The sequence below is a fragment of the Rhinopithecus roxellana genome, chromosome 12 (assembly GCF_007565055.1).
Source record: "Rhinopithecus roxellana isolate Shanxi Qingling chromosome 12, ASM756505v1, whole genome shotgun sequence".
NCBI lineage: Eukaryota > Metazoa > Chordata > Mammalia > Primates > Cercopithecidae > Rhinopithecus > Rhinopithecus roxellana.
The window spans coordinates 31155341-31173484 of record NC_044560.1 but is presented as its reverse complement, the minus strand read 5'-3'; the positions used below and the strand labels follow the sequence as shown (position 1 = coordinate 31173484).

General features: G+C 39.0%; 1 protein-coding gene across 1 annotated transcript; it reads right to left on the bottom strand.

Moving 5' to 3' along the window:
• Positions 1-9949: 9949 nt before the first annotated feature.
• On the bottom strand, positions 9950-17735 carry DEFB109B (defensin beta 109B). The gene is given in 3 exon segments (XM_030913306.1): positions 9950-10204; positions 15581-15593; positions 17678-17735. Coding segments are annotated over 3 exon segments (267 nt in total). The 3' UTR covers positions 9950-10008.
• Positions 17736-18144: the final 409 nt, after the last annotated feature.

Sequence of the window (18144 nt, the reverse complement as noted above, 5' to 3'; positions counted from 1 at the left end):
TTAGACGGTGAAAGACCTTCGGGTAATCATGCAATCACCGAGAGGCCGATTGATGACATTCCCCGAATTTATGATTGCAAGAAGAGAGGCATACTCATGACATTCTATTTCCAGTGGTTGGGGACGTACGACGGCAATGTAAGAAATCATGAAATCAAGAAACTTGAGTAATCGGAAGCTATGCCAACTAAAACCTTCGGTTCATTTAACAAAGGATGAAAATAAAAACCACATATCACACAGCATGGAAGATGACATTTTCGTATGTATGTGATAATGGATCACCATTTGAGAGAGATGCAATAAACAGTTCTAAATTTGACAAAAGCAAACAACCAGAATTAAACACTGGAAAAGCCTGGGTGACGGGAGTGGGGCGCCCTGTCTCAAGAAGAAAGAAACAGAGATATTTAAGAGCAGGGAGTGAAACAGAGGTTTGTACACCATTGTTGCTACTGGCCGTTGTTTCAGTAGGAAAAGGCTAAAAGAAGGCATTTATCTCACGGATTCTTGCATGGATTGTTCAGCATCTGCGATGTTGCCTCCATTTCCCTTAGATAGGCATTGTGTGGTGGACTGGCAGTTCCTACATTTGGTGCAAAATGTAAAGCTGATGAATGTAGACATGCTCCCCAAACTAGGAGAGGCAGAATTGGGTGTGTCTTCAGGTCCTTTGGCTTACCAGGAATGACGATCCTGGCTCCAGGGATTTTGTCAAAATGTCTTAGAGAGTGAGAAACGGGGCAGAATTTAGGCCCGGCGCCAAGGCCTCGAGGTGTAAAGAAACACCGCGGCCTCAGGGCCCATGAAGTCAGGATGATTTTAGGGAGGATGGTGGAATGAGAGGACTGTGAGCTTTGGCTCCGTTTCTTTCCATTTTATTTTCATGGGGCAGGTGTGTTCAATCAGAAGGCTTCCCGTGCCCGATGGAAGATCCTGCTTCCAAGATCCAGTTTACACAGTTGGACGATTGACCCAGAATCTCCTCAATGCCATTTTTTTACACCCCAACTGAGATTTATTTCAGGGTTTTCTAATTTTATTTCAGCTGAATACACACACTCCTGTGTTTCAATTTCTTTCAAACACCTTTTAATAATGAAGTATCTTGCTGCTTCACCCCTTATATAACTAATGCCCACCCACCGGTTCCACTACATTTACCCATCAATTACCCAATTTACCAATGGAATATCAGCAGTCAATTAAGTTTTGTGTCTTAGGTTGTATCCTTTTGCATTCCTCAGGGAATTTAATGGACACAGCTTAAATTGTGATTATAGAACAGTTGAATCAGATTTACTAATCAGTGTCATGGGCAAATATGATAGGAGTGGAACTGGGTTAGGACACAGAGACACACATAGGCTCAAAATAAAGGGATGGAGGAAGATCTACCAAGGAAATGGAAAACAAAAAACGGCAGGGGTTGCAATCCTAATCGCTGATAAAACAGAGTTTAAACCAACAAAGATCAAAAGAGACAAAGAAGGCTATTACATAATCGTAAAGGGATCAATTCAACAAGAAGTGCTAACTATCCAAAATATATATGCACCCAATTCAGGAGCACCCAGATTCATAAAGCAAGTCCTTAGAGACTTACAAAGAGACTTAGGCTCCCACACAATAATAATGGGAGACTTTAATACCCCACTGTCAACATTAGAGAGATCAATGAGACAGAAAGTTAATGATATACAGGAATTGAACCCAACTCTGCACCAAGCAGACCTAATAGACATCTACAGAACTCTCCACCCCAAATCAACAGAATATACATTCTTCTCAGCACCACGTCGCACTTATTCCAAAATTGGCCACATAGTTGGAAGTAAAGCACTCCTCAGGAAATATAAAAGAACAGAAATTATAACAAACTGTCTCTCAGACCACACTGCAATCAAACAAGAACTCAGGATTAAGAAACTCAATCAAAAATGCTCAACTAAATGGAAACTAAACAACCTGCTCCTGAATGACTACGAGTTACATAACGAAATGAAGGCAGAAATAAAGATGTTCTTTGAAACCAATGAGAACAAAGATACATCATACCAGAATCTCTGGACACATTTAAAGTAGTGTGTAGAGTAAAATTTATGGCAATGAATGCCCACAAGAGAAAGCAGGAAAGATCTAAAATTGACATCCTAATATCACAATTAAAAGAACTAGAGAAGCAAGAGCAAACACATTCAAAAGCTAGCAGAAGGCAAGAAATAACTAAGATCAGAGCAGAACTGAAGGAGACAGAGACACAAAAAACCCTTCAAAAAATCAATGAATCCAGAAGCTGGTTTTTTGAAAAGATTAACAAAATTGATAGACAGCTAGCAAGACTAATAAAGAAGAAAAGAGAGAAGAATCAAATAGATGCAATAAAAAATGATAAAGGGGATATCACCACTGACCCCACAGAAATACAAACTACCATCAGAGAATACTAAAAACACCTCTACATAAATAAGCTAGAAAACCTAGAATAAATGGATAAATTCCTGGACACATACATTCTCCCAAGACTAAACCAGTAAGGAGTTGAATCCCTTAATAGGCCAATAACAGGCTCTGAAATTGAGGCAATAATTAATAGCCTACCAACCAAAAAAGTCCAGGACCAGAAAGATTCATAGCCAAATTCTACCAGAGGTACAAGGAGGAGCTGGTACCATTCCTTCTGAAACTATTCCAATCCATAGAAAAAGAGGGAATCCTCCCTAACTCATTTTATAAGGCCAACATCATCCTGATACCAAAGCCTGGCAGAGACACAACAAAAAAGAAGAGAATTTTAGACCAATATCCCTGATGAACATCCATGCAAAAATCCTCAATAAAACACTGGCAAACCAAATCCACAGCACTTCAAAAAGCTTATCCAGTATGATCAAGTGGGCTTCATCCCTGGGATGCAAGACTGGTTCAACATACACAAATCAATAAATGTAATCCGGCATATAAACAGAACCAAAGACAAAAACCACGTGATTATCTCAATAGATACAGAAAAGGCCTTTGACAAAATTCAACAGCTCTTCATGCTAAAAACTTAATAAATTCGGTATTGATGGAACATATCTCAAAATAATAAGAGCTATTTATGACAAACCCACAGCCAATATCATATTGAATAGGCAAAAACTGGAAGCATTCCCCTTGAAAGCTAGCACAAGACAGAAATGCCCTCTTTCACCCCTCCTGTTCAACATAGTGTTGAATTTCTGGCCAGGGCAAAAATCACAAGCATTCTTATACACCAACGACAGACAAACAGAGAGGCAAATCATGAATGAACTTCCATTCACAATTGCTTCAAAGACAATAAAATACCTAGGAATCCAACTTACAACAGATGTGAAGGACCTCTTCAAGGAGAACTACAAACCACTGCTCAATGAAATAAAGGAGGACACAAACAAATGGAAGAACACTCCATGCTCATGAACAAGAAGAATCAATATCATGAAAATGGCCATACTGCCCAAGGTAATTTATAGATTCAATGCCATCCCCATTAAGCTACCAATGACTTTCTTCACAGAATTGGAAAACACTACTGTAAAGTTCATAAGGAACCAAAAAAGAGCCCGCATAGCCAAGACAATCGTAAGTCAAAAGAACAAAGCTGGAGGCATCACGATACCTGACTTCAAACTGTACTACAAGGCTATAGTAACCAAAACAGCATGGTACTGGTACCAAAACAGAGCTACAGACCAATGGAACAGAACAGAGCCCTCAGAAATAATACCACACTTCTACAACTATCTAATCTTTGACAAATCTGGCAAAAACAAGAAATGGAGAAAGGATTCCCTATTTAATAAATGCTGATGGGAAAAGTGGCTAGCCATAAGTAGAAAGCTGAAACTGTATCCTTTCCTTACACCTTATACAAAAATTAATTCAAGATGGATTAGAGACTTAAATGTTAGACCTAAAACCATAAAAACCCTAGAAGAAAACCTAGGCGATACCATTCAGGACATAGGCATGGGCAAGGACTTCATGTCTAAAACCACAAAAGCAATGGCAAAAAAAGCCAAAATTGACAAATAGAATTTAATTAAACTAAAAAGCTTCTGCACAGCAGAAGAAACTACCATCAGAATAAACAGGCAACCTACAAAATGGGAGAAAATTTTTGCAATCTACTCATCTGACAAAGGGCTAATATCCAGAACCTACAAAGAACTCAAAGAAATTTACAAGAAAAGAAAACAAACAACCCCATCAAAAAGTGGGCAAAGGATATGAACAGACACTTCTCAAAAGAAGACATTTATGCAGTCAACAGACACATGAAAAAATGCTCATCATCACTAGCCATCAAAGAAATGCAAATCAAGACCACAATGAGATACCATCTCACACCAGTTAGAATGGTGATCATTAAAAAGTCAGGAAACAACAGGTGCTGGAGAGGATGTGGAGAAATAGGAACACTTTTACACTGTTGGTGGAACTGTCAACTAGTTCAACCATTGTGGAAAACAGTGTGGCGATTCCTCAAGGATCTAGAACTAGAAATACCATTTGACCCAGACTTCCCATTACTGGCTATATCCCCAAAGGATTATAAATCATGCTGCTATAAAGACACATGCACACGTATGTTTATTGCATCACTATTCACAAGAGTAAAGACTTGGAACCAACACAAATGTTCATCAATGATAGACTGGATTAAAAAAATGTGGCACATATACACCATGGAATACCATGCAGCCATAAAAGAGGATGAGTTCATGTCCTTTGTAGGGACATGGATGCAGCTGGAAACCATCATTCTCAACAAACTACTGCAAGAACAGAAAACCAAACACCACATGTTCTCACTCATGGATGGGAATTGAACAATGAGAACACCTGGACACAGGAAGGGGAATATCACACACCAGGGCCTGTTGTGGGGTGGGGGGAGGAGGGAAGGATAGCATTAGGAGATACACCTAATGTATATGACGAGTTAATGGGTGCAGCACACCAACATGGCACATGTATACATATGTAACAAACCTGCACGTTGTGCATATATACCCTAGAGTATAAACTATAATAAAAAATAATAATAAAATAAAAAAGGGACGATGAAAACAAATGAAATGTAACACACAGCAGGTGAGATAATGTTTTAATACATATCTAAAAATGCCTTAAAATTCAATAGAAATAAAATAAAATCTTCTAAAACTTGACAAAAGGAAACAACAAAAATTACAGACTGGAAAAGCCTGGCTGACTGGAGTGATGTCCTGTCTCAAGAAGGAACAAACAAACACACAAACAAGCAAAGGATTCTGAAAGCAGAGAATCAAACAGATATTTGTACACCGTTCTTCCTTCTTCCTACTAACATTCTTCATAGTAGGAAAAGGCAAAAACAACCCAAATGTGTCACAAATTACTTCATCAGTTTTTTAGAATCTGAAATACTGCCACAATTTTCAATTACTCATTGTGGGGTGGACCTGCAGTTACCACATTTGGTCCAAAATTTTATGCTGATGAAGGTAGACCTGTCCTGCATTTTCACAGGGACAGAATTCTGGTGTTTCTCCAGGTTCCTTGGCTTACCAGGAATGAAGATCCGGGAAGAATGTATGTGTGTGTGTATGTATGTATGTATGTATGTACGTACATATGCATTTCCTGTTTTTAAATTTAAAAAATACGGGATACATGTGCAGAACATACAGGTTTGTTATATAGGTATCCTTTGCCATGGTGGTTTATTGCACCTATTGACTTATCCTCCAAGTTCTCTTCCCTCACACCCAGGCCCCAGCGGGCCATGTTGTGTGTTGTTCCCCTCACTGTGTCCTTGTTTTCTCAATGTTCAACTTTCACTTATTAGTGAGAACATCCGGTGTTTGATTTTTTTGTTACTGTGTTAGTTTGCTCGGTATAATGGCTTCATCCATGTGCCTGCAAAAGACATGATCTCATTCCTTTTTATGACTGCATAGTATTTTATGATGTATATGTACCACATTTTCTTGATCCAGTGTAGCACTGAAGGGCATTTGGGTGGGTTTCATGTCTTTGCTATTATATATAGTGCTACAATAAACATACATGTGCATGCGTCTTTATAGTGGAATGACTTATATTCCTTTGGGTATATAGCCAGTAATGGGATTACTGGGTCAAATGGGGTTTCTGGTTCTCGATCCTTGAGGAATCACCATACTGTCTTCCACAATGGTTGAACTAATTTACAGTTTCCCCAACAGTGTAAAAGCGTTCCTCTTTCTTCTCAGCCTCACCAGCATCTATTGTTTCTTAACTTTTTAATAATCACCATTCTGATGGATGTGAGATGGTATCTCATTGTAGTTTTGATTTTCACTTCTCTGATGATCAGTGTTGTTGAGCTTTTAAAAAATATATTTGTTGGTTAGATAAATGTCTTCTTTTGATAAGTTTCTGTTCATATCCTTTGCTCACTTTTAAAGGGTTTGTTTGTTTTTTTTGCTTGTAAATATGTTTAAGTTCCTTGTCAATTTTGTTATTAGACCTTTGTCAGATGGCTAGGTTGCAATAATTTTCTCCCATCCTGTAGGTTGATTGCTCATGCTGATGATAGTTTCTTTGCTGTGCAGAAGGTCTTTAGTTTAATTAGATCTGATTCGTCAATTTTGACTTTTGTTGCAATTGCTTTTGACATTTTTGTCATGAAGTCTTTGTCCTTGCCTGTGTCCTGAATGGTATTGCCTAGGTTTTCTTCTAGGGTTTTTATGGTTTTGGATTTTACATTTAAGTCTTTAATCCATCTTGAGTTAATTATTGTATAATGTGTAAGGAAGGGGTCAAGTTTTGGTTTTCTGTATGTGGCAAGCCAGTTTTCCCAGCATCATCTACTGAATAGGAGATCCTTTCTCCCTTGCTTGTTTTTGTCAGGTTTGTCAAAGATCAGGTGTTCATAGATGTGTGGTGTTATTTCTGAGGTCTTTGTTCTGCTCCATTGGTCTATGTGTCTGTTGTGGCAGCAGTAGCCTGCTGTTTTGGTACCGTAGTCTTCTAGTACAGTTTGAAGTTAGCGTAATGCCACCAGCTTTGTTATTTTTGTTTATGATTGTCTTGGCTATATGGGGCATTCTTTGATTCCATATGACATTTAAAATAGTTCTTTCTAATTCTGTGAAAAATGTCAACGGTATTTTGATGGGTATAGCATTGAATCTCTAATGTTTGGGCAGTATGGCCATTTTCACAATATTGATTCTTCCTATTCATGAGGATGGAATGTTTTTGCATTCATCTGTGTCCTCTCTTATTACCTTGAGCAGTGGTTTGCAGTTGTCCTTGAAGAGGTCCTTCACATCCCTTGTACTCCTAGTTGTATTCCTAGGTATTTTACTCTCTTTGTAGCGATTGTGAATGGGAGTTCATTCTTGATTTGGCTCTCTGCTTGACTATTGTTGGTGTAATGGAATGCTTGTGATTTTTGCACAATGATTTTGTATCTTGAGACCTTGGTGAAGTTGCTTATCAGTTCAAGAAGTTTTTCAGTTGAGATGATGGGGTTTTCCCAATATGAAGTCATGTCATTGGCAAACAGAGACAAGCTGACTTTCTCTCTTCCTATTTGAATAGCCTTTATTTCTTTCTATTACCTGATTGCCCTGGCGAGAACTTCCAATACTATGTTGAATAGAAGTGGTTACAGAGGGCTTCCTTGTCTTGTACCAGTTTTCAAATGGAATGCTTCCAGCTTTTGCCTATTCTTTATGATATCGGCTGTATGAAATAGCTCTTATTATTTTTTTTTTTTTTTTTTTTTTTTTGAGACGGAGTCTCGCTCTGTCGCCCAGGCTGGAGTGCAGTGGCCGGATCTCAGCTCACTGCAAGCTCCGCCTCCCGGGTTCACGCCATTCTCCTGCCTCAGCCTCCCGAGTAGCTGGGACTACAGGCGCCCGCCAGGTCGCCCGGCTAGTTTTTTGTATTTTTAGTAGAGACAGGGTTTCACCATGTTAGCCAGGATGGTCTTGATCTCCTGACCTCGTGATCCGCCCGTCTCGGCCTCCCAAAGTGCTGGGATTACAGGCTTGAGCCACCGCGCCCGGCCCGGCTCTTATTATTTTAAGACATGTTCCATCAATACCTAGTTTATTGAGAGTTTTTAACAGGAAGGGATGTTGAATTTTATCAGAGGCATTTTTGCATCTATCAAAATAATTGTCTGGTGTTTGCCTTTGGTTCTGTTTATGTGCTCAATTACATTTATTGATTTGTGTATGTTGAACCAGCCTTTCGTCCCAAAGATGCCCACTTGATCGTGGTGGATAAGCTTTTTGATGTGCTGCTGGATTCAGTTTGCCAGTATTTTATTGAGAATTTTTGCATTGATGTTCATCAGGGATAATGGCCTGAATTGAGCAGGTGTGTGTGTGTGTGTGTGTATGTGTGTGTGTGTTTCCCTTGGTTTGCCAGTAGGTTGATGTGTGAGAGTGTGTGACGCGTATGTGTGTGTGTGTGTGTGTGTGAGAGAGAGAATGTGTGATAGAGAGCCAAATTAGGACAGAAGAGGCTCCCTGGCCTGCCATGACATTGAATGTTCTGAATTCAAGATGCTCTAATGGACTGTGTCAGTTCGCCTTCAGCCAAGATGTGGTGCTTGCAAAAGACTGCCAGCTGTTCTGGTGGTAGTGGTGAGATTTGGACTTGCCTTATGTTACCCATGGGAGGTACTCTGGTTTCTCAGGGAACGGGTCGAACCAAAGGGCTTCTAAAAGTTTCTTCTGTTATTTGTGTTAATCTACGAGGGTAGGTGGTTGAGCAAAACCAGGTGGGAACAAGGTCAGGTAAAGTGATGCTCTGCCTCTCTATGTGTGGGACAAGCAGTGGCTCCAGTGGGAATTGGAAGGCAGTTCTTGGGCCACTGGGATAATTTTCTAGAGAGAAGTGAAGCTGCCTCTGCCTCTGTTCAAGGAGAGTCCATATGAAGAATGAGGAATAGCAGCTTGGCAGTAAGCCCCATCCAGCTCCCACACCCTTGACAAGGCAGGTCTCACATCCACACTGTTCCACTGGGAGTAGCTAGCTAAGTTTCAAGAAGTCTGAACTCAGAGCTCAAAACGGACCCATACCATAAGCCTCTCCTATTGAGACAGTAACTGCAGCCTTCAAGCCACACCCCTCCTGATCCACCTGCAGAGCAGGGGCATCCAGCTCCTGTGCTTGCTGCTGCATCACACGTCCCACTCACCTCTCAGTTCTGGCCTGGGGAGTTTGTCCCCACACAAGATGATATCAAACATTTCAGTTGTGAGGTTCTCTCAACTTGTGACCAGCATTTGAGTTAGCTGGCAGACTTCTGGGAGGTCCTCTCTGAGGTAGAATCAGAAATGGCTTCCCTCCATCCTGCCAGAAACTGGGAACGTGCTGGAGACTCAAAGCACATCCCAATGCCACTCCTCATATACTCGCCACTCTTCACTAAATCAACTCCAGCCCTGAGTAGGATTAAGGCCTTCCCCCATGGCCTAGATTGATAGGTTTCCCCATGGAGGTGTATACCTTAGAGTCAGTTTATCCCCCTCTCACACCCCCTCTCACCCCTCTCACATAAATTTTGAGGAAACTCAAAATTTTCTGCCTAGCTTATGGTGTAAACTGCATCCTGCTGCTTCTTTCAAATGGTCTGTGGCTTATTTCAATTTTCCTGTTAAGTTCCTGTATTGCTTCTTGAAAGAAAGTTCAGTGTGAATCTCTGCATACCATTTTGTCTTTCCAAGTGCAAGAGGCAGGCTAACCATGCCTTCAATCCACCATCTTGGAAAACAAAAATAACAGTTTTCTCATTTTTAAAGGTTTTGTTAAGATCTGTTAGTGACTCACAAAGAAATAGTATTGGGTATATTTGAAATTAGTATTTATTCATTTATGTTGATAAGTGAAAATACAAGACAGTTATCAAGAAGGAAGTACTTAATATGTATATTTTAATATTCTTAGATGCAAATAACTTCACTTTTGATGTATTTTTATATTATGTCAGTTTCATTTCAACTTAGGTTTTAGGGGTTCTTGATAATCTGACATGATAAGTGGTGTTGGAATTGGCATTAATATCCTCCATGCTCTACATCACTTCATCCTTCTTCGGCAGGCACCAATTGGATCTTCTACTACTTTGCAGACATCTCTTCTGCAAACACCAGACAAATTGAGACAACGACCTTCAGCCACCAACCACCTCTTACTGCAGGAAAGAAATCCAGTGATAGTCAGTCCACAATGGAATGTAAATCCATAAACACTCTTAAGGAACAGAATAAATTTAGTATGAGCATTTTTACATGGGAGCTTTTGAAATGGTTGCTGCTCATATGTCAGAGACACATGCAGATTAAGAAGGGTAGTAGTTTCAATCTTAGTTTGGCACAACAGTCACGGTATTTTTGGTGGGGCAAAAGGGATATGGGAGGGGATAGTACATCTTCATCTTTTCCTCTGGGTTTTCTCTCAGAAACGGCTGCTGCTTACCCCTGCGGCAAAAATGCCAGTGTCTTCTGCCAGAATGGGTTACTGAGGGCCATGGTGGTTCCACCTTGTGGCTGATACTGATAGTCCCTTTCTGCTTTTTTTGTTCCTAGCCAAAAAGGATGTTTCTGTTGTCTCAGGTATGCTGATTTCAGCAGCTGCTTTTTCTATATGGCTATTCGTTTTTGTTTTTTTTTTTTCATTCACTCTCTCTCTCTTTTTTTTTTTCTTTTTTCTTTTTTTGGCTTCACTGTGTTGCCGTAATTTCTTAAGTGATCTCTTGAACACTCTCAGGGCTATTTTGGTTTGTACATAGCTATCTGTATATTTTTTCTTGGGGGAAGTGTAGAGTTAAAGGCTGGTATATCCTGCTCCTGCTTTCCCAAGTGATTTTATTCCCCCAAGCTAATATTTCAGGCTTTCAATGTATTCGTGCTTTCATCTGTTCAAACATAAGTAGAAATTACTTTTTCTCTCCACATTTAGATTTGCTCTGTCTACTTTAATTGCTAATAGTGTCTTAGTCATAGGATAGATTAGTTAGAAAAAGTATATTTTTGACATTATAAATGATCCTTTCAATTTGTGTCTAAAAGTGGAAAATATTAGAGAGCTTAACATTTATTATTGTGTCCAGACCAGTATTTCCTCCAGATGACCTTTATTACAGCAAAGATAATTTAATGAAGATCTCTCTAATGGTAAAGCTGGTGGCTTTGTGCTATTATAATATCCTTAAAATAAAGTGACAGTCTGGTGGAAAGACCAACTAAAGCAAGGGTTAGATAAAAAACAGTTATTACCTCCATTTTGGTCTCACTCTGCATTAAGAGTTTTCGTTGTGTCAAAGATTTATTATTCATTAAGTAACCTAATGTTCATTTAATAATAAATGGATCCTATTAAATATGATTTATAAATTATAATCACATTACTTTTATTCACATCTGTCTACTGATGCCATTCATAGATGAGAATGGTATAACGTTATTTTATTTTTTTCATTTTGCCACATCTTTATTTACTTAGGTTTATGCTCTATCGAACAATGTATGTGTGGGAGTAATGGGTGATTCAGGAATGCATGAGGGGGAAATTTAAGCTCTTTAACTTTGAGCAATTAAAATTAGCAACATAATATTGAAATACATGCATAACACTCAAATGGTACTTTCAAAATAGTGTATATTTCCTCTGTTTATTTGTAGCTTTTAAATCCAGCTAGAAGTATTCTATTTCTTTTAGGCTTCATAAGTCTGAGAGTCTGTAGTGAAAGCTACAAGTAGTAAATGATGCTAATTCATGTGCTCCCACCTGTGGAAGAATTGAACGTCTTAGATAAAAAAAGACGGTGCAATTGGTGTACAAAGTATCTTAGAATATAATTTGGTGGTGGTTTTTCTGTTTCTGTAGCAGAGTAACATATATAATATATCCAAGTCATCAAGTAATTTAAATATGCCTTTAAACAGGGAGAACTGAAAATAATACTGTGAATTCTGGTAAGCATTTAAAAATAATGAGGGGACTATTGCCCTTACAAAGTCAAAATTTGTGTGAATACAACCCATATAGCAATTTCATAGCAAAACACTTCCTTCAATCCTATGAAAGTCAGAAGGGAAAGAAGAATGCCCACTGTCAATGCTGTATTAATATAGTTGTAAAAGTTTTGAACAATGAAACATATTGTAAGAAGAGAAGTCAGGGGAGACTTGAGCCCATTGTTTTTCCTCTCTTTCTATACCTCCCAAAATACCATTGGAATGTTGTCACATTTTGAAGAATCTATAGTAGTGTCCCAAATCATAGAATACTATGAATGCATCTGAATCTGAGATGTCCCCAAAAGATACAAAATAGGTGTGACTAGAATGAAAGAAAGATTTAAGCTTTTAGTCATGACTGCAAGTTAGCTGCTTCCAAGTGACTGCTGCTGTAGAAAAAATATATTTCAGAGGATCTCTTCGAAACATTTCTATCGCTGAAAATGGTTAGGCAAGTTCTTAAAATATCTCCTCTTTCAAACACAAAAATAGTCTGTGAACTGGAGCTTGAGCAGTGGGCACTTTGTATTGGATAGCTGATGGAGCGGGGTGAGGGTTTCCCAGATCTTCTGGGAAGATCTGCTATTATCAGTAATGCTAATGATGGTACTACTGACTCATGGGCCATCAGAAATTCCAGTTTGTTAATGCTGAAACTTCTATATTGAGTTAACACATTGAGTCAGCTTCACAGAGGAAGTCTGGATAATAGCATTCTCATTTCACACCACAGAATGATGGCAAGTTAAGGATGAACAATGAGTTCAGTATTAAAAATGATCAGGTAAGCAAGACACCATGAATAAAAGTTAATGAAATGAATAGCATATCTAGACCCTTTAAAAGTAAATGTATTGAAATCGTCAATGTGCAGAAATAGTTAAGCAGGTATGTATCAATTGTTTAAAGAAACAATCTACTATTACAAAGATGTAAAAACAATAGTAAAACAATATAGATGACAGAAAAAATGGGCAGGTCTGGCTGGGCATGGTGGCTCATGCCTGTAATCCCAGCACTTTGGGAGGCCAAGATGGATGGATCAGGAGGTCAGGAGTTCAAGACCAGCATGCCCAAGATGGTGAAACCTTGTCTTTACTAAAAAAAATATATATATATATATAAATTAGCCGAGCATGGTGGTGGGTGCCTGTAGTCCCAGCTACTCAGGAGGCTGAGATAGAAGAATCACTTGAACCTGGGAGGTGGAGGTTGCAGTGAGCCAAGATTGCACCATTGCACTCCAGCCTGGGTGACAGAGCGAGACTCCATCGCCAAAAAAAAAAAAAAAAAAAAAAAAAATGCAGGTCTGAAACAAAAAATAATTTAAAAATAAGTGCAAGTTATTAATGATATATTAGACACAGGTAAGAGGATAACTAGTGAAGAAAAAAATGTTTAAACGATATACCCAGAATGTAGCATGGAAACACAAGGTCTAACATTTATTTAATTCAAATATGGAGGGAAAGAAATGTAAAACGATTCACCATTTCAAGAGATTCTCAAAAAGAAATTAAGAAAAGCTATAAATCCATTGATTTAAGGAATATATTTCTAACAGATGACATAAAAACAAACTCACTTTAGTTAAATTATAAAACATTAAAACCAGGCCGGGCGCGGTGGCTCAAGCCTGTAATCCCAGCACTTTGGGAGGCCGAGACGGGCGGATCACGAGGTCAGGAGATCGAGACCATCCTGGCTAACACAGTGAAACCCCGTCTCTACTAAAAATACAAAAACTAGCCGGGCGAGGTGGCGGGCGCCTGTAGTCCCAGCTACTCGGGAGGCTGAGGCGGGAGAATGGCGCAAACCCGGGAGGCGGAGCTTGCAGTGAGCTGAGATCGGGCCACTGCACTCCAGTCCGGGCGACAGAGCGAGACTCCGCCTCAAAAAAAAAAAAAAAAAAAAAAAAAAAAAAAAAAAAAAAAAAACCAAACACCAGACCATACAAACATTGAAAAAAGGACAATTTATAATGAAATAATATTTATCTGATTATTATAGTAAAGCAAAAACTAAAAATGAGTAAACTAGTATCAACAAATGTTGAGAGAAAATAACTGTTAATATAGAATTGGGTACTCAGTAATGCTGTCTTTCAAGATCAAAAATAACAATATGAAATTGACAGATAAAAATTAAAATTGTTCACTGCCAAGAGATCTGCGGCAAATAAAATTTCAAAGGCTACATATCAGAAAGAAGGAATTTAACCCAAAAGCTGATATTAGAGTCAACTTGGAATTCCATAAATATCACTAAACCGATGATAATAGTAACACTTTCTGACACGTGGGGATTCTGAAAAGAAGTGAACTTTTACTTTTGTTTCGAATTTAGAAAGTTATAGAAAAATGCTCTTGCCCTGACAAAGAGAATAAGCTGGATAATCTACAGATCATAGATTTCATTTTAAGACACAGAACTGAGGTCTCAAAAAAAGCTAATTAACTTAAATTCAGAGTGATAAAACCCTTCTGAAAAAAGAACGGATCCACAGATGTTTTGTGCCTAGCTGAGTTGCAGCAGCAGAAGCAGCAGGAAGCTGCCCTTGATGGAGATAACCAGGAAACAAGTGAATCTCCAGGAAATGTTGAAAGGCTGAGTGTGGGCTTGTGATAGTTTAGCATCATCAGTAGGGGCCCAAACACACTCACTCTCACTCACTCTCCCTCGCTAATGCTTTTCTTTCTTTCGTTCTTTCTTTCTCTTTCTTTCTTTCTTTCTTTCTTTCTTTCTTTCTTTCTTTCTTTCTTTCTTTCTTTCTTTCTTTCTTTCTTTCTTTCTTTCTTTCTTTCTTCTTTCTGTTCCTTTTCTTTCTTTCTTTCTTTTCTTTCTTTCTTCTTTCTTTCTTTCTTTCTTTCTTTCTTTCTTCTTTCTTTCTTTCTTCTTCTCTTTCTTTCCTCCTTCCTTCCTTCCTTCCTTCCTTCCTCCTTCCTTCCTTCCTTCCTTCCTTCCTTCCTTCTTTCTTCTTTCTCTCTCTCTCCTTCCTTCCTTCCTTCCTTCCTTCCTCCTTCCTTCCTTCCTTCCTTCCTTCCTTCCTTCCTTCCTTCCTTCCTTCTTTCCTGTCTCTCTCTCTCTCTCTTCTCTCACTCTGTCGCCCAGGCTAGAGTGCAATGGCGCGATCTCGTCTCACTGCAACGTTCGCCTCCAGGGTTCAAGCGATTCTCCTGACTCAGCCTCCCGAGTAGCTGGGACTACAGGCACATACCACCATGCCCGGCTAATTTTTTGTGTTTAGTAGAGACGGGGTTTCACCGTGTTAGCCACTGACCTCGTGAGGTGCCTACCTGGGCCTTCCCAAAGTGCTGGGATTACAAGCCTGAGCCACCGCGCCCGGCCCCACTAATGGTTTTTTCATGACCTATCTTGTGTGCTCCTAGGTAAGATCGGATGGAGAGCAGAACTACCTGAGACACTTTTGAGGGACAGGCATGTAGGAACTGCTGCAATTTGAGGTCAGAGCAAGGTAGAGGTCTTACTGTGAGAATCGGGGAAAATCCTCTGTTACTGGGGAGTGGGTGGGGAGCTGAGACAATCCCCCCTTCACTCTCTTTTCTCACAGGTGCATAAGCAGAGGGGCCTGATGAGGTCTGAAGGCAGGGCAGGGCAGGTAGATGAGAGAAGCAGATTCTCTGGTCTTTCACTGAGTGTGAGGCAGCTACTGCCCAAGGCTGGGCAAGGGATGGGAGCCCTGAGAGATTCTTGACGAGCAGAAATAGAGGCTTGCTGAGGATGAAAGTGTACAGGAGAGCTAAGAGAGGCTCCAGTGCTGACCATGACATTCTGCAAGAAGAGAAAATCTGTATGTAGAGGTTTATGAGGGAAAATCATGAGTTCAGTTTTGGATATCTAATACTTTTGAAATTAAGTGTCCAAATAGATATACCAGTGATGCAGTTGGATAATTTATTACAAGCCTGGAGTTCAAAAGGAGGTCCAAAAGGAGAATTTAAAAGGATGAGACTTGCTGATCCCCTCCCGAGTGTGTGGTGAGGGAGAAGAGAAGAGAAGCAGGAACTGAGCTCTGGAGCTCTCCAATAGGAAGTGTGATGGGAAAAGATGAGGAAGAAACAAAGGAAGCCGAAGTGGTAGCTCCAGTGAGATAGGCTGAGAATCAAGTGAATGTGCTGTCCTGGAAGCCAAGTGAAGAAAGTATACTATGAAGAAGGAAGTGATGATTTGTGTCAAATGCTGCTAATAGGCCAATTAAAGTTGTAGTGAAAAATGATCATTGGATCTAGCAATATGGAGATTATTGGTAACTTTAACAAAAGTGGTGTCAATAACATGATCGAAAAAGGGGGAGAGAGCCTGATTGGGATATATTTAAGAGACAATGAGAGGAGAGGAATTGAAGACAGAGAGTATGGACAACTATTTTCAGATGTTTTGCTGAAAACTAGAGCAAAAAATAGGATGACAGCTGGCCTCAGAAGAAAAGCAAGGACATACTTAACAGCATATTTGTATGCTGATGGTAATAATTTACCAGCGTAAAAATTGATGACCCAGTCACAATTGATGACACGTGATATAGTGAACTGCAACAGGAAAATCCCCAAGTACACAGCAAAGAGGGAATATAATACGCAAATCTATTTCTTAAAACATTATTAGAATCTCTGAAACATCTGTTTTGACATTAACCTTTCATTCCTGCAATAGTTTTTTTCAGCATGTTCTCATTTGTCCAGTGTTGCCAGGTTATTATAAAGTATATTAGACTTTATGAAAAACATTTTTTATATTAGTTTTTTCATTTGTTTCATTAATTTATATTTTGTATTCATAACTTTCCCTTTATCTTCTTTAGGTTTATTATGCTGTTTTTTCCCAAAAGCCCTCAGAATGTATGCTTAGCCCATTAAATTTTAGCCATTTTAGTATTGAAAGTGATATTACCCATTTCTGTGTGGTTACCTGTAATATACCATGAGCGGCACTTCTCGGTGTCTTTACTTATTATTAATTCACTTGTCTGAAGTTCCTTTAACTCTCCTTTCTAGTCCTACGTTTCACTTTGCAAATCATTTTTTATTCATAGCCACGTAAAATATAATTTATTTTGAAAAGCCTTTCATATAATTTTCACTTATTCTAGGATTATAATATTTCTGTTTGTCTCTTTGAGTAAAACTTTCCGATTTGTCAACACTCATTTAGCAGTAGCTCCTGTTGATAGAATTCCATCCATCTCTTTTGACCTAGTGAGCCAATATAATAATAAATGCTGCTGAAATTCAATCCTGTCTGATCTAACTGCCTGCATATAAATTTCCAGGTCCCACAAAGGCATCTCATTGAGGTCACATTCTGTTGTATCCTTACTTTGTATCTTGAGATGCCTTGGTGGGGCATGGAAATTTATATGTAGGCAGTTTGATCTGACAGGATTGAATTTCAACAGCATCCGTTATTACATCCACTTACTAGATCAAAAAACATGGATGGAATCTTATCAACAGGAGCTACTGCTAAATGAGTCTCTTTTCTATTTTTCCCTATCATAATCCTAGTGAAGCTGTAAATATTAGGTTCTTGAACCCACAGGACTGATTCTAGGATCTTGTCTGGCCAGGGATAGAGCCTTCTAATCTGCAGAACCTTATAGAAATCAGCTACCAACTTACCTGGGGATAAAAGAATTGAAAAAAGAAGGAGAATAAGGAGAAGCAAATGGAGTCTCATGGCTGAAGGGCCAGCATCAATGTGGGTTGAGCCTGGAGTCTCTGGACATCGTGGGTCTGGGCCTTTTATTATTTTCGACATGCACATGCGATAATCATTGCTCTTACTTTAAGTATAAAGTATTGTTTGCCAGGCAATATAGTAGGAACTGAAGTAAAATTGTTATACAAAAACTGTACATAATTAGTGGATATAGTTTGGCAAATTTGCACATATATATTACTTTTGTTACCACAACCAATATCCAAGTCATAATATATCCGTCACCTCCAAATGTTTCCTACGTCCCTTTATTGTTGTTGTTGTTGTCATTGTCAGAACCCCTAAGATCGACCCTCTTAACAAATTGTTAAATACAAAAGACCTCATTATTAACTATAGGTACTATGTTTTGGAGCCTATCTCTGTA